Consider the following 27320-nt stretch of genomic DNA (forward strand, 5'->3'; position numbering starts at 1 on the left):
TAACTTCTCAGACTGTGAACACAGTACAAGATATCCGAGTGATCCATCATAAAGTGTGAACAGTAAGGAGGTAACATGTTTTGAAATGACCAGACACAATACTGGTTAAAATCCTAAAAACCATCAACACTGGAAGACTTTATCATCTCCAGAGCCTTTATAAATCTTCATCCCTCAAATAACTGACTGGTTAAACCATAGAGCTTCTTTTAGTAAAAGGGCTTTCAAAGGCGAGAAAGTACTCAAGACTTAGAACTGATGGCTTCACTCTGCCTTAATGCACTATGTGCAGACATTAATACAATACTGCTGCTCATCCAAATGCCAATTAGCATCAGTTGGTTCAGACTGAGCCCACTGGTGCACCCTTGTCATCCTAGCAGCACTTGGAGGGGTGAGGCAAGAGGATCAAGAGTTCAGGGCCAGGGCTGGAAAGATGGCTCAGCTCTGACTGCTCTTCCAGAGGTCCTGAGTTTAATTCCCAGCAAACACATGGTGGCCCGCTGTAATGGGATCCGATGCCTTCTTCTGGTGTGTCTGAAAACAGCTATAGTGTATTCATATACATAAGTAAATAAATCTTTTAAAAAATTAAAAAAAGAAAAGAAAAAAAAAAAAAAAAAGAATTCATGGCCAGCCAAGGTTACAAAGTTAGTTTGAGGACAGCCTGAGCTACAGGACACTATGTCAAACAATAAGAACACTTAAGTCTAAATAATAATATTTTTTTTTTAATTGGGAAATTTAACACATAGATAAGTTTCAACTATTTCTACTGACCCTATAAAAAAACTCCTGTTATATATTTTTTTAAGATTTAGGACATGAATGCCTGGTGCCATGGATCCCCAGCAACTAGAGTTTCAGACAGCTGAGTTGCCTGCCATGTGCAATTGAACCCAAGTCCTCTGCAAGAGCAGTCAATGCTCTTAACCACTGAGCAGTTTCTCCAATCTTCATGTGTTAAATAGTAAGGGTTGTCATCTGTTAAGGCCATGTTTAATTCCTAGTACCAGCAAAAATCAAAGCAAACAGAATCACGACTTTAACATCAAGCAGTATGAAAGAGAGTATGGATACGCACACACTACAGACACTTATCCTTACCATTTCTAATGGTTATTTCCATCAATGTACTTAAAATCTGCACCGACACAATACAATCTGTGTGCACCGACATCATCTGTCAAAAACAGATAAATAAAGATTAGAAAGAAAGGAAAGTTTAGTGTTTGCTAGGTCCATATGAAGCTATTTTGAGTCTGGCCATGAGAAGAATTTTCCTCTTTTTTTTTGGTCTTTCCTTCTTTTCTTTCTTCCATTTTTGATTTTTCAAAACAGGGTTTTTTCCTCTGTGTAGCTCTAGCTGTCCTGGAACTCACTTTTAGACCAGGATCCAGCTGCCTCTACCTCCCAAATGCTGGGATTAAGGCATGTGCCACCACACACAGTTGTAAATAATGTTTTTAATCCTAGCTCCTTAGGAGCCTAAGACAGAAAGATTGTGAATTCCAGTCCAGTAATGGCAAAGCAGTGACACCCCACTTCCCAAAGGGTTTCACATACACGTCACTAAAAAGGGGCTTTCATTACATGTACAAACAAGCAGACCGATCCCTTACCAATGGGCATACAAAACAGATACATAGGAGGTGGAGAAAAAGCACAGGTCTAGTTTCAGTCAGGGCCTTTTCTGCTCTAATAGGCTACTTGGTTTCTGTTGTTTCCTATTTTTACAACTTCTACCTATAATTAATAAGTAAATAACACTTGAAACAATAGCACTACTCCAAATTAAATGAAAAAGCAGGGCTCAACAGATGACGTAGTGGTTGCAGTGTTAATGAACAGGAGTGAGGACCTGAGGTCCATCCTTAGTATCCAACCCAAGTACGGCTGCTTGGGGTGTATATGCCTTTAATCCCAGAATTTGGGAGACAAAGGTAGGCAGATCTCTTCTGAGTCGAGCCAGCCTGGTTTACAGAGTTCAGACCTTCTAGGGATATATAGTGAAATCTCATCTCAAAATACAAACAAATCAAAGTTTTTTTTTTTGTTATTTTTCTGTGTATGAGTGTTTTGTTTGCATTTATGTCTGTGCATGACACATGTGGTTCCATGAAAGCCAAGAGAGCGTCTCATCTCTCCTGTAGAAGAGCACCCAGTGAGCCATCTCTCTAGGCAGGCCGTGTGCATTTGTAACTCCCAGCTTTGGGGAAACAGACAGAAGGAACCCTGGAGCTCACACTAGATAATAAGTGTAAAAGACCGTCTCAAAAAATTAAGTGGAGAGCAGCTGAGGACACCCTTATTAATCCCGAGCCAACAAAGGCAGACACATACGGCCTCTACAACTGCACCCCCCACCAGCCCCACTAGACCCCAAAAAGCAAACATAAAGAAAAAGAGTGCTTCTAAGATGATCAATAGGCAAAAAGCACACAGGGTGAGAAAGTTTAGTTGGTAAAGTGTTTGCTGTTCAAGAAGAAAAGCTGAGCTCAATCGCCAGAACTTATGTTAAAAAAAAAAAAGCCAGGTGCGGCGTTGTGTGTATTTAATCATGGTGCTAGTAAGGCGGAGAGAGGTGACTTTCTCTGACTTGCTGGTGTGGTGATTTGAATGAAAATGGCCCCCAAGGCTCACAGGGAGTAGTAGCACTAATAGGAGGTGTAGCCTTGTTGGAGTGGGGATGGGCTTTGAAATTTCAGAAGCTCCAGTCAGGTCCAGTGTCACTCTCTTCCAGATGCCTGCCAATTCAAATATAAAATTCCCAATTTAGATGTAGGGATTGCTTCTTCTCCAGAGAGCTGCCATGCTTCGCGCCATGATGGACTAAACCTCTGAACTTAAGTCAGCCCCAACTAAATGTTTTCCTTTATAAGAGCTGTCATCATGGTGTTTCCTCACAGGGGAAAAAAAAAAAAAAAGCCCTAACTAAGACGCTGGCCGTGTAGTCCAGCCCACAAAGCAAGCCCAAGCCTAAAACAAGAACATCACAGGTTTACCCCTGGCCTCTACATTTTTAATTAGGTGAGGGGACTTGAATATGGATACATGTAGCCCCAGCAGGACTCAAACTAGCTATGCATCTAAAACTGACTTTAACTCTGAGCCTTCTGCTTCCATCTCCTAAGGATATGTTTATAGGTGGCACTACCATACCTAGCCACTCTCCAATTTTCTTTTTAAGGAAGGGCGTATCTTGGCTTTTAGGAGACCATCCCATCATAGTAGAGAAGGCACAGAAGCAAGTCAGCTGCTTGGTTACACTGCACCTACAGTCATGAAACAGCACTCATTCATTTTTGAGACAGGGTCTCACGTCTTCTAGTTCAAATTATCCTAATGAGAGACCACAGAGTCTCTCACTGAAGCAGGAGCACACTATTTTGCCTAGATCGAGTAGCCAGCCATTCTGGCCTCTACCCTTTTCCTGACACTGCTGGGATTACAGACGCACAGTGACTGCTGGGATCAATCTGAACTCAGGTCGTCATGTTTGTGAAGGAAGCACTTTACCCACTAAACCATCTTCCCAGCCCAACTAAGGTACCAAAGATGTTCAGTTGTCACCAGAGACAAATGACGAACAGTATGTAGGTATTAGCCACCTTCATGGACAGGACAGGACAGGATAGCCAGGTGATAGTGGTGCACTCATTTAAACACAGCACTCTGGAGGCAGAGACAGGTGGACCTCCGAGTTTAAAGCTAGCCTGGTGTACAGAGTAATTTCTAGGGGCAGCCAGTATTACACAGCCCCCCTCCCCCCATGACAGGACAATCTGTGTTCATTAGTACTACATTAGTATTATACATTGGTGCTCCTCTAGCCTGTCTTTCAGCGGCAGGAGCTGATGTCATCACCCAATGGCTGCCAGGTACATTTGGTGCATTTCCACTATTGCTATAAAAGTCCTTCTGGACATCAAGGCGTACTCCCTCTCATTCCCTTCTAACTCTCTGATGCCCCCACTCTGAGATGGCCTTTTGCTCTTCCTCCCCCTGTTCTAGGTATGTTGCACAGTGTGACTGTGGCGTTCCTTGGCTCCAACCAGCCAAGGCACCTTTCACTGCTGTACCCTAACATCAGGGTATTAGGAAAGCAAAGAGTCTTATGTCCAGTATGACAAGTCGACCAATACCTAGGTGAAACCACTGCACTTTTTATCTAGTCCAGTGCTTCTCAGCTTTCCTAATGCTGCGACCCCTCCTTAATACAATTCTCCATGCTTGGCGACTCCCAATCATAAAATTATTTTGTTGCTACTTTATAACTGTAATTTTGCTGTTATGAATCCTGATGTAAATATGATATGCAGATGGTTGTAGTCAACGACCTCTGTGAAAAGGGCCCCTACGGGTCACAACCCACAGGTTAAGAACCAATGGTCTAGTCAACCTTTTAACAAGATATAGGAATTTAGATCCAGAGACAAATAATCCAAGCTAAAAAAAAAAAAAAAACCCTGTGTCTGGGAATAGTGGTATACACCCGTGAGCTCAGCCCCAGTACTGAGGGCAGCCTCGGCTATGTAGTGAAACTCTTGTCTAAAAAATTCACTAGGGCCTAACTGGATCTCTGGAACTCAGATGGTAGAGTGAGAGAACCAAGTCCTAGAAGGTGTGTGTGTGCGCGCAAAAAAAAACCAAAAACCCAACTGTAAAAATATATGTAGAACACACAGTACTTGAACTGCTATCCTTTTCTTCTACAGAACTATAAATCGTAACCACAATAAATTTAAATCTAAACTATAAGGAATAACCCCAAATTCTGCTCAGCCAGGTACAAAGCTTAAGCCAATTTAAAAAATAATCTTTTTCAGAGAAACCTGTCTCAAAAAACCAAAAACCCAACCATCTTTGCTGTGTCTGGTTAAGCTCTCCTACCAGGAGAAAGTAACACCCAAAGACATGTTCCAACGTTTTCTTTCTACCTCTTCTGTGTTAGAATGTAGGCTTCCAGTGGTGTTCCATCTACTACCTCATACAGTGACAGTAAAAATGCCAACCACTAGCTGGGCATGGTGGCACACACCTTTAATCCCAGCACTTAGAAGTCAGAGGCAGAGGCAGGCAGATCTCTGTGAGTTTGAGGCCACCCTGGTCTACAGAGAGAATTCTAGGACAGCCAGGGCTGTTATACACAGAACCAGTCTTAAAAAAACAAAAGCACCCCCCACCTGCTGCCAACTACATGAAAATAATGAAGAGTATACTAGCATGTCTATAAAGTCTTGCCAAATAGATTTCCTTACATGCTCCCAAAGTCCAGAGTAGAAATGCCATTAGTTTTCCCTAAATCTTAGTTCACAAGTGTGATGGTCCCCACAGGCTCACTGGGAGTAGCACTATTAGGTGTGACTTTGGTGGAGAAGGTGTGGCTTCGTTGGAGAAAATGTGTCACTGGGGGTGGGTTTTGAGGTTTCATATGCTCTAGCCAGGCCCAGTGTCACTCTCTCTTCCTGCTGCCTGCCAATCCAGATGCAGAACTCGTAGCTACCTCTCTATCATCATCTCTGCCTGCATACTGCCATACTCTACACCATGACGACAATGGACTAAGACTTTGAACTGTAAGCAAGTCCCAGTTAGACATTCTCCTTTATAAGAGTTGCTGTAGCTTTGGTATTTCCTCACAGCAAAACACCACTGACTAAGACAACATGCAATAGAGTTTTCTGATTCCAACAATACCTGGGTCCTCTGCAAAAGCAGCTGGTGCTCTTAACTGCTGAGTCATCTAAGAACAGGTTGGTAGGTCTTTGAGGGTTAGTCTACACAGCAAGTTCCAGGCCAGTAAGGGCTACACGAGACTGTCTTTAAAGGGGACAGGATTTCTAGGGCAAGACTCTTGTATGTATGTACACAAAGGCATAGTCACCCACACATGCCCCTCTGAAGGCAAAGGTAAATACTGGCAGTCTTCTTGTATCACTCTAACCTTACTCACTTACTGGGGGTGGAAGGGAGCACAGGTATGCCATGGCAGGCCAGTGGAGGACAGAGGACAACCTCAGGAGTTTGCTGTCCCCTACCATATGGCTCCGGGAGACAAGCACTTTGACCAACTGGGACCTCTTGGCTAGCCCATTTCATCTTATTCGTTTTTCTTTTTTTTAAGTTTTTGAGACAGGGTTTCTCTGTGTACCTTTGGCTGTCCTGGAACTCACTCTGTAGACCAGGCTGTCCTCAAACTCAGAGATCCACCTGCCTCTGCTTTCCAAGTGCTGGGATTAAAGGCATGTGCCACAAGAGACACTTTGATCTTTTTGAGTTGGAGGACAACCAGGTCTAGAGTTCCAGGCTGGCCAGGGTTACACACAGAAACCCTGTCTTCAAAAACCAAAACCAAACAAAGCAAGAAAAGTTGCCATGAATCTTGTCCTTGGAAGAATTCTTCCTTAACTTATGGAAAATAGTGAACCTAGCATTACATTGAAAGACATGTCCATGGCCTTCCAGCTCTGCCAAAATCCACTATATTAAATACTAAATTACCATCTTCTTAATATGTCCAGAGCAATAAACATCTACATTCATATCTAACATATTTAGAGGAACACCAAAGCAATATATATTTTCTTCGTCATTTAAACAGAAACAAAGACATATAAATGAATTTAAGTGTTAAATACAGACATGAAGAGAAACATTCAGTTGAGTTTGCATAAAAATATAAACCCATGGGGGTTGCCAACATGGCTGAGTGGTTAAGAGTAAGATCTCGTACTGCTCTCAGAGAGAACTAGAATTCCGTTCCTGGCATTCATGTCTGGTGGCTCAGTCACCTGTAATGCCAGCTTCAAGGGATTTGACACCTCTGGCCTGCACAGGTGCCCGTGCTCACATGCATTCTCACACTTAGACATGTATGAATAGGGAATACCAGGACATAGGTACTCCTGTAACTTGAGAAAGAGCATTGGTTCTTCCTGCCTCATTTTATTCCCCGAGAAATCATGGGTTTAATATGGCTAGAGTAATTTTTTTTCTGCTTAAAGTGAAAAAAAAAATTCATTTCTCTATTCATAAATTCATAAAAAATTCATAAATGTCGTTTCTCTATCTATTTAGTGTGTATGGGGTATGTGCATGATCTAAGCGGAGACCACAGCATAACTTTCTTAAGGTGGTTCTTACCTTCTACCATGTGGTGCCTGGGCATTGAACTGAGGTTGTGAGGCTCGGTGGTAAACTCCTTCACTCCTGAGCCATTTTGCTAGACCTTAGAGTTTACTGAGTAGAAAATACAGTAGGTACCTGCTATAAGCCCCAAATAATTCTCTTACCCGAAACAGCCACTTTAACACAGGTACAGGACATTGGGCGTAGTGGTATGCAGTGGTAAGGAAGCCTTGTGTTGTCAAAAAAATCTGATCTGTTTTTCCTGATCTGGAAACAGAAAATCAGTGATTATTACCCATGGAAACAAAACCTCTAGCACAAACACATTTGACATAATCAGAGAAATGAGTAAGCAAACTTCAGTCGATGGAAATGGACTGCACACTAACATGGAATGGGTTTCACATAACTGATGGTGATCTGAGTCACTCTGTGGGCCTACACTCCTCTGTGGATAAAGTCACATTTGTATGCAGTACTCAGAGTCTATCGAGTCTGCTCAGGGATGAACTTCCTAAAGCTCAGCACCAGAATCCACATGGTCTTCACACACCTGAACCATTATCCTAGTCTAGAATAATTACAGCCTAAGAGCTGTCCACCTCAGCATCGGAGTTTACCTTTCTCAATCTTTCTCAACCTAAATTCTGACTTTTAGCCGGGCAAAATCACTTGTTCTATGTGGCACTGCTGACAGAAGTCCACCCAATCAGCCACAAGCTTAAGCAAGCTCAGGCTGTCTGTGCTTTCTTAACAGGAAGCTAGCACTGCAATAAAACAAGTGGCAAAAACAATAGACCTGAGCCAGGACTCCTCAGCCATGAAGTAAAACAAACCCTGGTCAAGCCCAGCGATTCTGACAGCCACTGTTATTACTGTTGTCACCGCTGCCCCTTTCCTTTTGTGGTACTGAGAATATGTTTTTGGAGAAAAGGCCCTGCCCTGTAGGCTCAGGGGGACTCCAAACATGTGATCTTCCTGCCCTAGCAACTCTAGGGTTACAGTGAACTTTCGTGGCTGGATTTTACATACTCAGCTCTCCTTTGACCTGGTATCTCTTGTAGCACAGGTAGGCCTCAAACTGAAAATGACCTGGAAAGTTTTTTTTTTTTCACTTTTACTGACCCAGGGTGTGCCCCCACATCTGGTTTATGTGGCGCTGAAGGACAAACCCAGGGCTCTGCATGTCTACATATAATCACTACCAACCAAGCTGCAGCCCCAGAAATCCCACCTGAATTTAATCCTAACTGAGAAAAGTATGGGATGTATATGCTTGAGGCCTTTGGTTTTATTTCTAGCACTATAAACAGCAGGAAAATCTAAGCTGACACCTGGAAGGCATCGGCAGATTTTTACTGGGCCCTAATCAAAAACTTTTTTGGGGGGGGGGTTCAAGACAGGGTTTTTCTGTATAGCCCTGGCTGTCCTGGAACTCACTCTGTAGACCAGGCTGGCCTCAAACTCAGAAATCCGCCTGCCTCTTCCTCCTAAGTGCTGGAATTAAAGGCATGCACCACCATGCCTGGCTCTTTTTTTTTTTTTTTTTTTTTAAGATTTATTTATTCATTTCATGTATGTAAGTACACTGTCACTGTCTTCAGACACATCAGAAGGCATTGGATCTTCGTTACAGATGGATGTGAGCCACCAGGTGGTTGCTGGGATTTGAACTCAGAACCTCTGGAAGAGCAGTCAGTGCTCTTAACTGCTGAGCCATCTCTCCAGCCCAATCAAATACTTTTAAAGAGCAACTTTTGAAAAAAAAAGATTTTATGTGTTTAAGTATTTTGCCTCTGTGATGGTTGTCAGTTTGACTATACATGGAATTAACTAAAACCCAAATGACTGGGCATACCCATGAGGGTTTTTTTATGTTTGTTTGTTTGTTTTGTTTTTTTTTCGAGACAGGGTTTTTCTATATAGCCCTGGTTGTCCTGGAACTCACTTTGTAGACCAGGCTGGCCTCGAACTCAGAACTCCACCTGCCACTGACTCCCAAGTGCTGGGATTAAAGGCGTGCGCCACCACTGCCTGGCGGGTTTTGTTTTTTAAAGACTTATTTATTTTCATGTGCACTGATGTTTTACCTACATGAATATGTCTATGTATGGGTGCCAGATCTCCTAGAACTAGAGTTAAGACAGTTGAGAGCTGCTACATGGGTGCCGGGAATTGAACCTGGGTTCTCTGGAAGAACAGCCAATGAATTCTCTTAGCTGCTGAGCCACCTTTCCAGTCCTATTTGGAATTTTTTCCCCCCTGAATAAGATCATTTGAAGTAGAAAGACCTATTTTTCTTGTTTGAAAAAAAGGATTTCTCTGTGCAACCCTGCCTGACTTGCACCTCACTCTGTAGATGACACTGGCCTCCACCTCAGAGACTCGCCTGCCTCTGCCTCCCCAGTGCTGGGATTAAAGGTTTAGGTTCTCCTTACCTCCCAGCCTCTATAAGGGACACAGAGGAAGAATGGTCACACCTCCCTGCCCCCCCCCCTAGTGTTTTCCTAGGAAGGTCTTTCACTCACTGGCATTCAAGCTTACTGCTTTGAGATTCCAGAGTATGCTGAAGACCAGCTGAGACATCCAACCTCTTGGATTGAATAACTGGACTTCTGAACCTTCCTTTTATAGACAGCCATTGTTGGAGTAGCCAGATCATAGCCTGTAAACCATTTTACCAAATCCCTTTTCTATACCTACAGATTCACATTACAAGTTCTGTTCCTCTAGACCAATGGTTCTCAGCCTTCCTAGTGCTGTGACCTTTAATACAGTCCCTCAAGGTGTAGTGACCCCAACCATAAAATCACCCTTGTAGCTACTTCATAACTCTAGTTTTACTACTTTTATGAATTGTAACATAAATATCTGTGTTATCCAGTGGTCTTAGGCGATTCCTAAAGGGGTCACGACTCACAGGTTACACCACTCTAGGGCACCCTGACTAGTATACCTGCATGCATGTAGTACACCTGCATGCATGTCTGTTATCCGAAAGGGTCAGAACAATGTCAATCCTCAGGAACTGGAGATATGTAGAGTTGTGAGCTACCATGCAGGTCCGGGGAATTGAACCTGGGTCCTCTGCAAGAGCAGTTAAGTGCTTTTAGCCACTGAGCCATTCCAGCCCTTAGAACAAATTTTTATACAGTAAAAAAAAAAACAAAACAAAACAAACGTTTATGATTTACTTACTTGAGAATAAGCTTTTCCACAGCACTTTCTCCAATAAAACCAGAGTCTCTTAAATCTAAGGTATATTGATTGAAAATTTTTCCAGAATTGAGGAAATTAAATATTTCTTCACCTGGATGATGATCAGGAATAGCATCAACTGTAACTGAAAATTTCTTTAGAAATTCCCTGAAATACAAGGATCATTGAATATCAAAGAGTTAGGACACACATGATTTTGTACTTAAAATATGAAGGCAAAACACTTGGCAAACTCTGAAGAATCAGCATTTGTGTGAGCCCCCCCCCCATTTATTTATTTATTTATTGATTGATTTAATGTATATGAGTACACTGTCGCTGTCTTCAGACATACCAGAAGAAGGCATCAGATCCCATTACAGATGGTTGTGAGCCACCATATGGTTGCTGGGAATTAAACTCAGGACTTTTGGAAGAGCAGTCAGTGCTCTGAACCGCTGAGCCTGTCAGACATCTCTCCAGCCCTTGCCTGTGCTTTTTTTGAGACAGAGTTTTTCTGTGCAGTCCTGGCTGTCCTGAAACTTGCTCTGTAGACCAGACTGGTCTCAAATTCAGAGATCTGTCTGTCTCTGCCTCCTGGGCGTTGGAATTAATGACATTTGCTAACACGACAGGCCCAGTGAAAATTTTAGCATATTATACACTTTAAAGATTAATTAACTCAGGCTGAGGAGATGGCTCAGCAGGTAAAGTGTTAATTTCCGACTGACTTAGTATTTTAGCCAGGTATGGTGGTGCATGACTTTGGTCTCAGCATTCTAGAGGCAGTGGCAAGTGGATCTCTGGTCTGAAGAGAATTCCAGGCCAGCCAGGGTTCTTATACAGAAAAATCCTGTCTCAGAGTGTGTTTTGCACTTCTTATGGTTACACATTTCACACTTTCAGTAGTGAAAATCACTGAGTCTCCCAGTGTTAACACTTAGGATGTAATTTGGTTTTAATGTTGGCCTTTCAACAAAACGCAAGTGTATCTCAGTCACTAAGCAGCCAGTCAAAGGTCCAGCTGTTTTATAAAAATCAAATTTAAAAAATGGCAAAACAGTACCAGAAGATTATATAATTTAAAAAGACACTACCTGTGTTCTTCCAAGAGGCCATCACCATCATCTGTACTATCCTGATCGCCAGTTCTGAGAGGAGATTTAATGCCACGGCCTTGTCTTATGTCTTCCTGTAGCTTCTTCTGTAGTTCATCTAGCCTGAAAATTGAAAAGAATGTCACAATAAACAATCCATATTTATTTATTTATTCACTCATGCATTATTCATTCATTCATTCATTCTTGAGACCGGGTCTCTCTATATAGTCCTAGAACTCTCTATATAGACCAGCCTGGCCTTAATTCAGAGATCCATCTGCCTTCTGAGTACTGGGAGTAAAGGCCAGGCCTATGATTTATTTAAAAATAGACAACTTTTGCTGTGATCTAAAAGCTGCACCAAGGAAAACTCTCACCAAGTACTGTTATATAATAAGTTATGTTATAATATAGGGTAAATCACATATCCAAAATATAGTACGTTATTTTTTTTAAAGTTTTATTTTTTGTGTTTTGCCTAAATGCATGTTTGTGCAGTACCCACAGAGGGTGTTGGATCTCCTGGCACTAGAGTCACAAATGATTGTGAGCAATCATGGGTGCTGAGAATCAAACATGGGACCTCTGGAAGAGCAATCAGTGCTCTTAATCAATGAGCCATCTCTCCAGCCCTTTGGGTATTTCTTTACAACTAGAAATTTAAGAATGACCTATCCAAACCAGAAATAGAAAAAAGAAAAAAAAAAATGACCAAATTTGATTATGTTCTCTAATGTTTAATACTCACTGACATCTTGTAGACTAACGCCCTGACGTTAGGTTTTTGTTTTCATCATGGTCACATGATTATTATCAGTACCACATGTAACACTTACTGAGCACTTACTATGGAACACCAAACCACAAACTCTTGGTGAGATTAAAGAGAAATAAATGATCAATAAACTTACTGTTCTCTCACTATCGATGAATCAATCATCACACCAAATATTACTTCTGTCTTTGTTTGAGAACACTCAATATTATCACCATTACCATTGTGTGTGTGTTGTGTGTGTTGAAGTAGGTCTTTTGATGTATCCTAGGCTGGCCTGACACTTGAGATCTTCATGCCTCAATTTAAGTGTTGGTGTGTGTGTGTGTCACCACATGTAGCAATGCTTAATTTTAAACAATTTCTCTAAATTCAGAGGGAAAAAACTTTTAACCTAAACGTCTGAAGATTTCCTATAGTCATGTTTAACAAGGTTAAAATTTGTAACTTCTATGTAATTCAGTTATCTAAACTTCCTTTTAAAGTTACTTAAAAAATGATTTTTTTATTGGTTGTGGGCGTGACTGTGGTGGCTAGAAAAACACGTCAGATACCCCTGGAGCTGAAGCTATAAAAAGAGTTGTCCAATGTGGATGCTGGCAACTCAACGGTAGTCCTCTGCAAGAACAGCAAGTATTCTTTATCAAGGAGCCATTTCTCCAGCCCCCTAACCAGCTTTTTAAAGAAACATTTATTTGCTTACCAACTTATTTATGTATTATGGCATGGAGGTTGTTGACAACTATGTCTCACTGTGTATGCTTGAAGGCCAGAGGTCAACCTACAGGACTCTGCTCCTCCTCCTACCATGGGGATTCTCAAGACTGAACTCATGTTATCAGGTTTCAGTGGCAAGTGCTTTTACCCACTGAACCATCTCAGCGGCTCCAGTCAACAGCTAAACTTTAAATGAAGTTTTCCGGGTCAGTACATGACTAGATGTACTGTTCTGGTATCATTAACAGTAAATCTGCAACCACACACATAATTTTTTTAACTCAAAGCTTAATTTATGTGTATATGTGATTATGTGTCCCACCTATGTGTGTGTTTCCATGGAAGCCAGAAGAGGGTGTTGAAGCTCCTAGAGCTGCAGGCAGACGGTTGGTTGTGAGACACCAGACTTGGGTTTTGGGAAATAAACTCAGGCCCTTTTGAAGCACAGCAATTATTCTTAGTCACTGAGCCATATCTCTAGGCCCATTGTTTAAAACTTTTATTTGTGTTTCAATTTTTAAAATTATATTTAAGCTAGGCATAGTGGAGCATGCCTTTAACCCCAGAACTCAGGAGGCAGAGGCAGGTAGAGTTTGAGCAGGATCTACAAGGTGAGTTCTAGGACAGCCAGATCTACATAGTGAGACCCTACCTCAAAAAACTAAAAGTAAACAAACAAAATTATATTTACTTCCATGTGCACACGTGCGTGAGTGCGTGCATGTGTGCGTGTGTGTGTGCACACGCACGCACGTGTATGAGTGTGGGTCAGAGGATAACTCAAGAGTCAGCTCTTTCCTTTCCCCATACGAGTCTTAGGGACTGAGCTCTGGATGTTAAGCTCAGCGAGTGCTTTCACCCACTGAATCATCTCTCTGGCCATTTATTTATTGAGATAAGACACTGAATTTCTGAGTTCAAGGTCAGCCTGGTCTACAAAGTGAGTTCCAGGACAGCCAGGGCTACACGGAGAAACCGGGGGGGGGGGGGGGGGGGGGAAGAGTTTGGATTTTAAAATGTTTAAGTGAAATCAATTTATTTATAAAAAAGATTAAATAACCATGGTTCCTTAGAGCAGTTTATATTCATAATCTATGAAAACTGAGTTTTTTGAGAGTTAAATATAGCTAATTTTTAAAATTATGGAATGCTTCATGAGTCTGCTTAGCTAATCTTCCCTGTATTGTTCCAATTTTAATATACACGCTGCTGAAGTGAGCACACATAAACATCAAGGTCCTACTTCTGTGCTAACAATAAGAACCCGGCAAAGGCTCTCAATAGACATTACTCCAAAATGAATAGCAAGTGCTGGAAGAAATGTGGAGAACAGAGACCCCCATGCACTGCAGATGGTAATGTACAATGTTGCACTTGCTGCAAAAGACAGCGTGGCGTTTGTCCCAAACCCCAACAATCACCTCAAGTTCAGTAAGTCCTGGTGTGGGTCCAGACTCAAAGTAGACAAATCGTCATAGCATTTTTTCCTATAACAGCTGAAAAGTAGACACTGCCCAAGTGGCCACTAATGGATAAATGAACAAAATGTGGCATGTAAGATGGAACAGTCAACCTTAAGAAGGAAATTCTGACCCAACCTTCACTACAAACAATGAAGATATTATGCTAATTACAATGCTCTAGATATAATAAGGAAACCAATAAATGATCTCACATGAAATATCTAGAGTAGTCAACTTCATAGGAACAGGAAGAAAAATACAAATGGCGATTTGCCAAAGGCAAGGAGGCAGAGCAGAATGGGAATAGGCATGGGGATCAGTTTGAGAAAACGAAGAACTCTGGGGCTAGGTGGTGGTAATGTCAGTGTGCTAATACAACCTGAACTACTGAGAATAAGTAGGGCTAGGTGATGGCTCAGTGCATAAAGTATTCGCTGCACAGAATCCGGCCCTGAGTTTGAATTCTCAGAGCCCACATATAAGCTGCATGCATATACCAGAAGTGTTGGTGCACACCCTTAGTTCTAAAACCCTGTAGGCAGAGGCAGGCAGAATTCTGCAAGTTTGAGGCCAGCCAGAGTGATACAGCAAGATCCTATCTCTAAAAAAAAAAAAAAGGGCATTGATATATAGCACAAGTGTCTGTAATCCCAGTACTCCCATAGGAAAATAGGAGGCAGAGAAAGGGGACTCCTTGATGAAGCTCATGGGTCAGCTAAGGCTGGCATACAGAGCAGTTTGAGCCTGCCTCAAACACAACAGGTGAGGACTGACACCAAAGCTGTCCTCAGATCTTTACACGCATGCTACAGCAAACATGCACTAGCACTCTCATGCATACACTGTACGTGCACACATAGAATGAAAATAAATTCTACTCATGCTTTTCATCAAGGATACAGTAAGATACTGATATAACAAGCAAAGAAAAGTCTATATTAATAATGAATGTAATATATAGCATACTGTAAAAACCTGTATCTTTTGATGTCTCTTGAACAAGAGACCATACCTTATTTCTAAAACAGTTGACAAAAGAGAATTAGAATAATGGTACTCCTACAAAATGAATGTCAATATCTAGTTCTCTTGGGATTCTTGGTGGACTGGGGACCGAAGTCATGGCTTTGTACTTGCTTGGCAATCAATCACTTTCCCACTGAGCTAAGTCCCCAACCCTATCTATACTAATGTACCATTCTAAGGTAAACTAAAGCCAACTCCATAGTAAAGCAGTTGCTAAATGAAACAGATTATGATTTAACCAACCTCTGCGTGTCTTCCATCTCCTTTACCAGTCGCTCTAAGGTATTTGTATAAGTTCCGCTCTGAGCATATTCCTAAAACAGAAAGAGAGTTTAAAAAAGACTTTATACCTTACCTTAGTAGAAAAACTGGAATCTTTTAACGTTGTTGAGAGTACTAATGACTATTTCCTATGTCAGTAACCTGGGTCTGGATGACACCCTTCTTAAAGGAAAAGTTTCACCACCATGCTTTAAATCTAGTATTCTACACTGCAGGCAATTTGATCTCAGCATCCATTAGGAGGAGGGATACTGCCTGTAAAACCCTGACAGCCTCAGGATCTGAGTGAAAACACTCAAGGGCTCTGTGGTGACACTGTCTTTGCTTCTGCATTCTATTTTAGTGAAGCCAATTGACTTCTACTTACTTCTAGTTACTACTACTACTTTTTATATTTTACCATGGCATATTACACCTTCCCCACCACACTTTACAGAAATCTTAAATTAGTCCAGTTTATTCCCAAGATAGAATGAAGCACTTTATAAATAAAACTGCACACCACAATTAACAACATTTCTACACTCTACCTTCATTTACAGCAGTGGTCTCCAAAGCAGGGGGTGTGCAAGGTGATCCATTGGGGTGCAGGAAGAAAATAATAGAACTTCTATTTATATGGAACGTCTATAGAAACTCCAGTAGAACTTAATCTATAGTAACTTCTATGTAACTGCCACAGGAAACACTTAATTTTCTTTTTCTTTCTAAATCTGTTTTCTGTATATACTTTATTTCAAAAGTACACAGTATTATAGTGGTACATGTATAGAATATATAAGTTACATATATATACTGGGGTACATGCTTAAAAGTTTCCTTTTAATAAAAAAGTACATGTGATCAAAAAAGTTTGGAGACCACTGATTAACAATAAAATTGAAGATATGGGGAACTCAGTTACCAAACAAGAATTCACACTCATGTCAATCTAACGATGAGCTGTAGTAAACACTGAATTTTAAAGTAAGTTAACAATCTATCTTCTTTAATTAATTCAACTTTCCCCGTCAAGTGAAGACAAGTTATCATAGAACTTCTTACCATGTCGTCTGGCGACTGGGATCTAAGCCCCTTGGAAAACGCAGGAGGCTTTCCTGAAGTTGTAGGAGTCCGACTGAAGTTCAGAGCCATTATTTCTTCCAGTGATTTTAGTGTCTCCTCTTCCTCATCACTCTCTAAGGTGTAACCTAAACTTTCTTCATCACTATCAAAATCACCCCTGAATTTCCTTTTCAGTGCATTGCTACCTGCATTGGAATTTCCTGAACTCTCTTTATCTGAAGGTGCTGCAGGGCTTGGGACACTCGGCACGACTTCCGAGGCGGCCGGGGGAGATGCTGCTGGGGGGGCACACTCTGAATGCAAAGACCCCCCAGCACTTTCCCCGGAAGATTCACTACAAACAGCCTTAACAGTCTTTGCTCTGTGTTCCTTGTGTTTGCAGGATTCTGTAGAATGCCCAGAGCGTTCTTTTGAGGAGGAACGCTCTTTATCTTTTTTAGGAACTGGAAGAGTGCAATTTTTAGCATTTAGTGGTACTCGAGAGGAAACAGCACTTGGAACATGGGAAAGTAAAGGTAGCTTTGTCTCTTTTGATGTCACAGAGCCAGCCGGTTTGTTTTTCTGAAGGTTGCTAGCTCTTTTAATTGTAGATTTTTCCTGAGGTAAAGGTAAGTGGGGTTTCTGTATTTTAGTCTCTTTGGTACTTGCTGAGTGGACTTGGTCACTATTCCTGGAAGAATGGTGGCCAGAATTTGAAGGTGCCAAGTCTGCAGAAGAGCGATCTGTTTCGTCCTCAGGTTCCTTGGCTATGTCTTCCAAGCGCAGAACACCACCAGGAGTCTTCAGTGCAATGTGTCTGATAAACTTTTCTCTCTGATGGGCTGTGTCTGGGCGCTTCTCTAGGAAGGACTCTCTTGCTTTTGGTGTGATAGGTTCTTTTGTGCTTTTCAGGTCGGAGTCCACAGAGTTCCTTTTTCTTTTGTCGGAGAATTTATTCTGTTTAGAGCCTAAAATTAATTTTTGTTATATCAGTGAAAAGTATACTCTTCTGTCTGGGTCAAGCTTATTCACAGAACACGCTGAAGAAATGTGAAATTCTAAGGTTAGGCTGAGATTACTCACTATTTAAGTAATGAAGAAAAAGAACTAATGCTGTCATTTTATACCAACTAGCAGTGATATTCAAGAAATTTAAAGCTAATGACATATGCTCATTTTTATTGCTAGTCTATTAGATTACTATCTTACCAAAGGTATCGATCCCTAAAACATTAGATACTGACATTATACATTGGAATACCTGGTTCTAGAAATAAAATACTTTTACACCCATAGGTATCAGGAATTTAGATGATAATCAAATATAGGGGGAAAAAAGGCAGATAAATAACTTATTTAAAAATAAATTCATCTCAGTCATCTATTGGATGGAACATAGGACCCCCAATGGAGGAGCTAGAAAAAGTACCCAAAGAGCTGAAGGGGTCTGCAACCCTATAGGTGGAACAACAATATGAACTAACCAGCACCCCCAGCGCTCATGTCTCTAGCTGCGTATGTAGCAGAAGATGGCCTAGTTGGCCATCATTGGGAGGAAAGGCCCTTGGTCTTACAAAGATTATATGCCTCAGTACAGGGGAATGCCAGGGCCAGGAAGCGGGAGTGGGTGGGTTGGGAAGCAGGGCGGGGGAGGGTACAGGGGACCTTTGGGATAGCATTTGAAATGTAAATGAAGAAAATATGTAATAAAAAATAAGCGCCGGGCGTGGTGGTGCACGCCTTTAATCCCAGCACTCGGGAGGCAGAGGCAGGCGGATTTCTGAGTTCGAGGCCAGCCTGGTCTACAAAGTGAGCTCCAGGACAGCCAGGGCTACACAGAGAAATCCTGTCTCGGAAAAAAAAAATAAATAAAAAATAAATTCATTGGGCTAGGTGGTGGTAACACGTCTTCAGTCCAAGCCCTCGGCAGAGAGGCATGGGGATCTTTTTAATTCAAAGCCAGCCTGGTCTACATAGAGAGTTCCAGGAAGGCCAGGGCTACACAGAGAGATCCAATCTCTAAATTAATAGTAAGTAAGTAAATTCTACCTCCCATGATGGTGCATAACTATAATCACAGAAGTCAGGAGTCTGAGGCAGGAGGATCATGAATACAAGCCTAGCCTGGCCCGGAAGAGGGTAGGAAGGTTGGACAATACAGTCTCAAAACCACCACCACCACCATCATCACCACCACCATCATCACCTTCTCCTCCTCCTCCTCAGCCAACCAACCAAAACCAAAAATAAGTAAATAAAACCCCCAAATCAATAAGTAAATAGACTTACCCAAGTATATCCATCTAGTGATTACCACTGATTCTTATATGTGTCAATAGTTTTCAGCTGTGATGGTTTAACTAACTGGGTCTTCACAAATATGTTCAAGTACTAACCTTCAGCACTACAGGATGAGACACCACGTGACTGAGTGGTGTAGTTGGTTACAAGTCAAAGAATGCTGAGGACTGCAAGCAAACACTTGAATCTAGGATGGAAAGAAGCATTTCTTCCCTAGAGTTATCAGGAGGGCCTTATCAATGCACTTATTTTAGACTTCAGCTTTCAGCCTTTCATTTCCTCAGGAATAAAATTCTGCAGTGTTAATTTTTAATATTTTAATTCTGGATGCCTATTTTAAATCTTTTTATCCATAGTTGGCACCTCAAGTTGCTTCAGAGCTTTCTGTGGGCAAGAGAGACTTAACATAGGAACTGTGTTCCCAGACTCCTGAGCAACAATCAACCAGGCTTTCCTAGGCTCCCTCGCAGTGCCCAGAGTTTAATGTTCTATTTTTTGATTAAGAAAAGATACCTTAAAGCCAGGCGTGGTGGCACACGCCTTTAATCCCAGCACTTGGGAGGCAGAGGCAGGCGGATTTCTGAGGCCAGCCTGATCTACAAAGTGAGTTCCAGGACAGCCAGGGCTATACAGAGAAACGCTGTCTCGGGAAGGGGAAAAAAAAAAAAAAGGAAAGAAAAGATACCTTAAAAAGATGAGTTAGCTGATTGTAGTTGTGCATGCCTTTAATCCCAGTATTGGGGAGACAAGCAGATGCAGATGTATTTTGTTGAGTTTGAGGCCACCTGGGCTACATAGGGTTCCAGGACAGCCAGGGCTATAAAAAGAGACCCCATCTCAAACAAACAAACAAACAAACAAACCCAAAACAAAAAACCCCAAAACCAAACAAATAAAAACAAAACAAAACAAAACAAAACAAAACGAAGACTTCCTGAGCTAACAGCTATCTGTGGTTAAAGTATCAACTAAATCTTATAGATGTTCCTTGAGATGTAATATTATAAAAGCACTTTTGTATTTGGAATATTTGGACCTTGTTTTAACTTAATACATAGCATCTTTAACAGTACAGCAAAAATACAAGATTATGTTCATCTGTTCTAGGACAGCATCCCACTGTAGCCCAAGCAAGCCCCAGACTTGCAATCCTTTTCCCACAGACTATTACTGAGTGTTAGGATCATAGATTTGTGTCATCATGTCTAACATCAAGATTACATTTCTTGATGTAGACCAAGATTCAGAAATGAAACAATACCAGTGTAAGGAGTACACTGTTAAAACACTCTGTTAGGAAGGAACTCCTGAAGAAGGCAGAGAGAAGTCAAGAAAACAGATTAATTATGCAGAATAAATTCAAGCATTTCTTTTTTTGAGGTCAGGTATTATTCTATGTAGTTCAGGTTGACTTCAATCTCTAGAGCCTCCTGTCTCGGCTTCTCAAGTACTTGAGATTACAGATGTGTGTCACCATACCTAGCTCTGAATATTATTCTTTGGGGATGTAATTTTATCAAACTCTTAACTCTTTGAGACATTTACTTCTAGGAAGGGAACTGAATATTTGAACAAATTTATTTTTTAAAAACTAGTATGGGCCGGGCAGTGGTGGCACTTGCCTTTAATCCTAGCACTTGGGAGGCAGAGGCAGGCGGATTTCTGAGTTCCAGGCCAGCCTGGTGTACAGAGTGAGTTCCAGGCCATCCAGGGTTATACAGAGAAACGTGTTTTGAAAAACCAAAAAACAAAGCTAAACAAATCAAACAAAAACAACAACAAATTGGTATAAAAAAGATAAGAACTCACTTAGAAATTCTATGTTTAAGTCTGATGCTACCTACCTGAAGGTTCCCACGAGTCTGAAGATGATCTTTTTCTTGAGAGATGTCCATTTTCCTATAAGGAAAAGGAGAAGAAAATGGAATTTTGAGAAGTAAAGAATATGAAGTTACACATGAACAGACTTCTAGACAAATAAAGCAAGCACTTATATTCAGAGGTAGCTTTAAAAAAAAAAAGCACAACTTTATAAAGATCTTAAAATGAAGAGTATGGGCTGGAGATATAAAATCAAGTCCTTGTTTCATAAGTTAATAATGATTTATAACTCAAAAATTAATACAACAGGGCTGGAGAGATGGCTCAGCAGTTAAGAGCACTGACTGCTTTTCCAGAGGGCCTGAGTTCAATTCCCAGCAACCACAGGGTGGCTCACAAACATCTGTAATAGGATCTGATGCCCTCTTCTGGTGTGTGTGAAGACAGCCACAGTGTACATACATAAAATAAATAAATCTTAAAAAAATGTAGTACAATGGAAGACTTGCTAATGGACCAAATATTACATCTATCACCATCGGTACCCTCAGAAGGTACAACTTTATTACCAACGCGCCTGCAGAGTCACAAACCCCGTCCAGTAATATACAAGGCTGAGGTTTCCTTTTACTTACACCTAGAACATTATAGTTTAATTTTTGTTTCTGTGATTTGAAATTTTCATAGTAACTTAGTCAACGTAGTACTTCTCTGCAGTGCTGGGCACTCGACCCAGGCTTCTCCATGCTTGGCAAGTGTTCAACCAGTTAGGTGCATTCCCAGCTTTGAGCTTTTTGTTTTTGAGACAGCAGTAGGTTGTGTAGGCCAGGAGTCTCTAACACATAATCCTTTACCTTAGCCTCTTAAGTGCTAGTATTATAAGTATGTACTTTTTTTTATACCTGACGTTATTTGTTCTTTATGTAGATACAATTTGAAATTAATAACTTGATGTTCTAGGGAAGAAGAAAAGCTTTAATGCTAGTCTGGTTCTGAATTCTGAAAAGAAAAATATGATAGGACTAAAATATACGTATAGTTTTCTAAGTCATCAGGTATGTTTCTAAGACCGATACCTAACCAATGACCTAAGATTTATAGATGAGGCTGGAGAAATAGTTCACTGGTTAGAAGTTACTGTGCTCTTGTAGAACTTGAGATTGAGTCTTAGCACACAAATAGCACAGCTCACAACCACCTGTAACCCTAACTCCAGGGGATCTGGTGGCTTCTTTTGGCCTCCACATATTCGTTCAAATAAAGTAAATAAATCGAAGATTTACATATAATCTGAAACAGTGGTTCTTGAACTTTCAGAGGGCAGTTATCTGGAGGCTTTTAACTGAAGACTGCTGTGCACTGACTCCACTGTTTCTTACTGGGACAGAGAGTGCATTTCAGACAAATTCCCAAGGGCCATTGCTGCTACTGCTCTGAGGACATTTTGAGAAGCACTAGTTTAAGTTGTTTCCTACTCTTCTGTATTTGCCATTCCTTAAGCACCTCCATTTGGCAAATCTTTAAAAAAATTACAATACCTGCCCGAATGAATGTTTTATTCTAATGTTTAATTAGACATCTTTGTGGGACTGGAGAGGTAGCTCAGAGGACCTGGGTTCTATTTCCAGCACCCACATGGCATTTACAACTATCTGTAATTTCAGTTTCAGGGTATCTGACACCAGCCAACAGACATACATACAGGCAAAACACCAATACATATAAAAAATGAAGAGGGAGCCGGGTGTGGTGGCACACACCTTTAATCCCAGCACTCGGGAGGCAGAGGCAGGTGGATTTCTGTGTTGGAGGCCAGCCTGGTCTACAAAGTGAGTTCCAGGACAGCCAGGGCTATACAGAGAAACCCTGTCTGGGGGCGGGGGGGGGGGGGGGCGGGGGGGGGAGTGGGGGGAGGAACCATTAAAAAAATTGTTAAAAAAAAAAACGTTGATACTGGTCTGTAAAAATTAGGGTTAAGAATGAATTTAGCTGGGCAGTGGTGGTGCAAGGCTTTAATCTCAGCACTCAGGAACAGAGGCAAGTGGAGCTCTGAGAATTTACAGCCAGTCTGGTCCATGAAGGGAGATCCAAGAAAACAAGAGCTACACAGAGAAACCCTATCTTGAAAAAAATCAAAATAAATCAAAATAAACATACAGAATTCAACGAAGGGTAGAGATAACCTAATGAATCCAGCATCAGCCCAAGTTGTACACCTATATTTCCTTAAATATGGGTTAATAAGTATCTTTAGACTTCGGTCTAAGCATGGTACAGCAGTAGTTACTGTACATACCAGAGTTGAGAGATTACTCTTCCCAGGTACAGCCTCAGTGTGCTTGCTGCGCTCATGCCTTGGCTTACAGTTTTTCCCTACACCAGAGGACTTTAAGGAAAGGTTGCTTGTTTCTGAGAAAGAATTTTCCGAGTTGATTCTCTGCTCCATTTGTTCCTTTCTCAACTTCTTCTGTTCTCGTTCTCGGCAGTAAGAAGCTAATGACAGCTGGAACCTAGCCCCCAGTGTGCTTTCTCCTGGATGGTGCCTGGACAGGCTGCTTCTGCTACTAATACTTCTGGAGCTATGCTTGAAGATGTCACCTTCTGTGGCTGGGGCCTGTTTTCTGGAGTCTTCACTGTTCTTGCCTCGATCTCTGTCATTCTTCTCCCTGTTACTTTCATGAATGAACAGTGACTTCCTTCTCTCAGGAGACTGGTGTTTTTTCTTCTGTCCCTTGATCTCTTTGGGCAATCGATAAGAGGAAGGAGCATAGATGCCAGCTCCTTTGGGTAAATATTTGCTTAGAGACATACAAGGCCGCCGTGACTCATGGACACCACGATCTTTGTGGTGCTCCTTCCCACCTTTCATGAAAGCCTCTAAAATAGGACTTTCTTCTGATGACATTCTCTTAGGTTTAGGTTTTTTTGGTGAAGATAATTTCCTTTCAAATTGCTCTGTCCCAGTGATGGATAATCCATTTCCTCTGAATTTGATGTTTGATTTTTGAGGCGAATCCAACATATGTTTGTCTAAAACAGCCACAATTAAAACACATATAAATCACACATTAAAAATAAACTGGCGTGTCTATTAATCTTTATATTAGCTATTAACTGTACTGAAGCTACTAAAAAATTCAAGCCAATTAATATGTGGTGATAAAATATATTTTGGGGGAAAGAGAGAAACTAAGAAATAGGTTTATCTTTTATGAAGTTTCATGAATCCCTCCTGCTACATCAACTAAGCTCGCTATGGCTTTATTCGTGAGCTTTTTACTAGAGAATACAAATAATATAAGCACTATAAGCTGGAAGTTTTTTAATGTTAAGAATGTAGATGGCTGTTGAGATGGCTCAGCAGGTAAGAACACTGACTGCTCTTCTGAAGGTCCTGAGTTCAAATCCCAGCAACCACATGGTGGCTCACAACCATCCGTAATGAGATCTGATGCCCTCTTCTGGTGCATCTGAAGACAGCTACAGTGTACTTATGTAGAATAATAAATAAATCTTTGGGCCAAAGCGAGCAGGTACTGAGCGAGTGGGGTTGACTGGAGTGGGAGTGAGCAAAGGTCCTAAATTCAATTCCCAACAATCAGATGAAGGCTCACAACCATATGTACAGCTACAGTGTGTACTCATATACATAAAGTAAATCTTAAAAAAAAAAGACTATAGAAGAGATGGTTTACTGTTTACCACATTTTCATTATAACAATTTCTTAATTCTAAACAGTATAATCAAAAGTCTGGAGGTTCTTCACTTCTAAGACAACCCATCAAAAATACATTAGCATGCATACCTTGTTTTGCAGCTGGCTTGAAGAAATCTATGATTGACTGTTTCCTGAAAATAAAAGCACAGCTAATATGACATCACAACACCAAGTATTCAAACCTCAATACTTTAGATCAAATGTTAGTTAGATTTATATAATATGGGCTGAATTCCACTTTCTGATTTGACTAATCAAGTTCTGAAAATGTCAATCATAGTTTGCTAAGCCACAAGAAAAATTTAAAAAATATAGCCATTTTTTTGCTAAGTTTATAAACACAATTGAGACTTAAACAGAAACCTGATAAATACTAGAGATCACAGACCTGTCTAACAGAGACTTGCAACATGAGCAGAACAGCAGATGGGAAAAAGAACAATTAGGTTGATCTGAAAACGAACATGCAAGGCAAAGGCAGAGAGGATCAGCCGTGACTCTTACACTGATCTCTTATGTTTTATAAGATCCTAAACTAACAGCAAAAACTAGGATGAGCCACAACTTGTGTTTCAAACTTTCTTCTTAAAGATCTAAGATCCCTTAAGATTAGCCAGGAGCAGTAGCACACACCTTTTAATTCCAGCACTCAGGAGACAAGGCAGATGTATCTATGTAAATGTGAGACCAGTCTGGTCTATGGAGTGAATTCTAGGCCTGGTAAGGGCTACACAATGAGACTTTTTCTTGAAAAGCAAGTCAAACAAAACCATAAAAAAAAAACCCCAAAAAACAAAAAAAAACCCCAAAAACCAAGCAAAGATTCAAGGGGTGAAGAGATGGCTCAGTGGTTAAGAACACTTGCTGCTCTTACAAAGAAGCCAGGGCTCCCCACACCCAGATGGCTCTTCACAAATGACTAACTCCAGTTCCAGGGGTATGTGATGCCATTTTCTGGTCTCCTCCCACCAGGCACACCCATGGTGCAGATATACATGCAGCCAAAACCACTCATTCACATAAAAAAATAAGTAAAATACTTAAAACAAAAACAAAACTTAAAGATACTTTTACAAAAGCAGCATACTACCTAAGTAAAATAAAAAGGAAATCGGACAGTTAACAAGTTAAAAAAAAAAAAAAAAAAGCTTTTTTTTTTTTTGGAGACAGGGTTTCTCTGTATAGCCCTGGCTGTCCTGGAACTCACTTGGTAGACCAGGCTAGCCTGGAACTCAGAAATCCACCTGCCTCTGCCTCCCAAGTGCTGGAATTAAAGGCGTGTGCCACCACCACCCGGCGAACAGCTTTAATAATATGTACGGGTTACTGCACACTAACATGGGCATACAATTATTTCCAGAACCTCTATTCTGATCTGTTCATGCATGTTTGAAAGAGAGCCAACAAGCAGTGTCTCTGAACATTCCTCCACTGAGCCAGTACTCAGACGGCAGCCTGAGCAATCCAAACCCAAGGCTCATCTCCTTCTCTACTGTACATTTTACTGGTGGCATTAGAAGAGCAGTGACCATCTTTCCTGGTTTACCTAGACTCCACCAGTATGTTGAGGGAACCTAAATGATGATGAGAAATGTGAGTGACAGGTTATGAGTGACAGGTTATGGGAGAAGACATGCATTTGTTTACAGAAAGTCAATTACATTAGGTCAATTAACTCCACCACTGAGTAAAGGAAGAAATGCTAGGGAAGACACATGATGTCCCTATTTCCGGCAGTGGAGAGGTGCAGAAGAACCCAGAAGCAGCAAATTAAAACCAAGATAACCTTATATCTTTTTACTAAAAATTAACACCACACCCTTCCCCTACAGTATTAAATCTAATACTACTCTTCTATACATCTGAAAGGAAAAATGGCTTCCGGTAAACCATGAAACTATAAATGAACTCTGTCGAGGTAAAATAATTGTTTCCTAAGTTCAAGCACACAGAAATATCCATTACGTATGTATAACTGGTTAAAAAAATTATGACAGTTTTACAAACCTTTAATCTGAAAGTGCTGGAACCAAACGTGTTAGAATTCTCAATTTATTGGATTTTGGAGGGGAAATAACTTGAATGTATTATGTACAGACCCAAGCAGGATCTGGTGCTGCAACCTGTAGCCAAAATATTACTATTTCTCCAGCAAAGCTTATACACTCAGTACCACCACAAACCTTATATTAGCTCTGATCAACCTGGCTTGGCTGCCAAGAAGGCTGTGGTAGGAAACAATGAAAATAGTTGTTTTTCACAGCCTTCTGGCCTTCAGAATTAAGATAAAGGATTGTGCGTCTGTGCTACAATATTAAAGCATAAACTTAAAACGTCTGTTACCACTTCTTAAAAAAAAAAAAAAAAAAAAAGACAGTACCAAGTTCGTAGATAATATGAATGTTTTATTGTCAGAGGATGTCATATGATGAAATTCTCCATCATTACATAGCTCCCAGAAAATCTTTACCATATAAAAAAAGAAAGAAAAAGTAAGTAGAAAAAGAAAGGTCTGTTGATGAGGGAGAAAGTCACTCAAAGAGAAAACAGGCGCATTCCAAAAATGTTTTTAGTATGAATGGTCGTGTACACTGTACTATTAAGTAATTCGTGGGTTTTCCTTATCACATCTTACATAATTAAACTCAAGAAACCACCAGGATCAGAACGATCTAAATAGAGGCTTCGAGAAGGGAGGGCCCCAGGGCAAGCGCTCGAAAAGGAGAAAAACAACCTTCTACCT

At 40.9% G+C, this 27320-nt stretch overlaps 1 protein-coding gene across 3 annotated transcripts in view; it reads right to left on the minus strand.

Annotated features, from left to right (window-relative positions):
- The window catches only part of Slf2 (SMC5/6 complex localization factor 2), a 52257-nt gene that overhangs the window by 24207 nt on the left and 730 nt on the right, over nucleotides 1-27320 (minus strand). For all 3 annotated transcript variants that reach the window (XM_085834184.1, XM_021151686.3, XM_029472556.2), the window contains exons 2-10: nucleotides 24665-24708; nucleotides 23155-23888; nucleotides 20882-20936; nucleotides 16737-17704; nucleotides 15654-15724; nucleotides 11427-11549; nucleotides 10330-10497; nucleotides 7296-7398; nucleotides 1108-1183 (exon numbers count right to left, since the gene is read on the minus strand). In XM_085834184.1, coding sequence (XP_085690310.1) covers nucleotides 1108-1183; nucleotides 7296-7398; nucleotides 10330-10497; nucleotides 11427-11549; nucleotides 15654-15724; nucleotides 16737-17704; nucleotides 20882-20936; nucleotides 23155-23888; nucleotides 24665-24708 — 2342 coding nt within the window. The remainder of the gene's footprint in view (nucleotides 1-1107; nucleotides 1184-7295; nucleotides 7399-10329; nucleotides 10498-11426; nucleotides 11550-15653; nucleotides 15725-16736; nucleotides 17705-20881; nucleotides 20937-23154; nucleotides 23889-24664; nucleotides 24709-27320) is intronic.

Source organism: Mus caroli, unplaced genomic scaffold (assembly GCF_978045245.1).
Source record: "Mus caroli unplaced genomic scaffold, Mus_caroli_1 scaffold_20, whole genome shotgun sequence".
Taxonomy (NCBI): domain Eukaryota; kingdom Metazoa; phylum Chordata; class Mammalia; order Rodentia; family Muridae; genus Mus; species Mus caroli.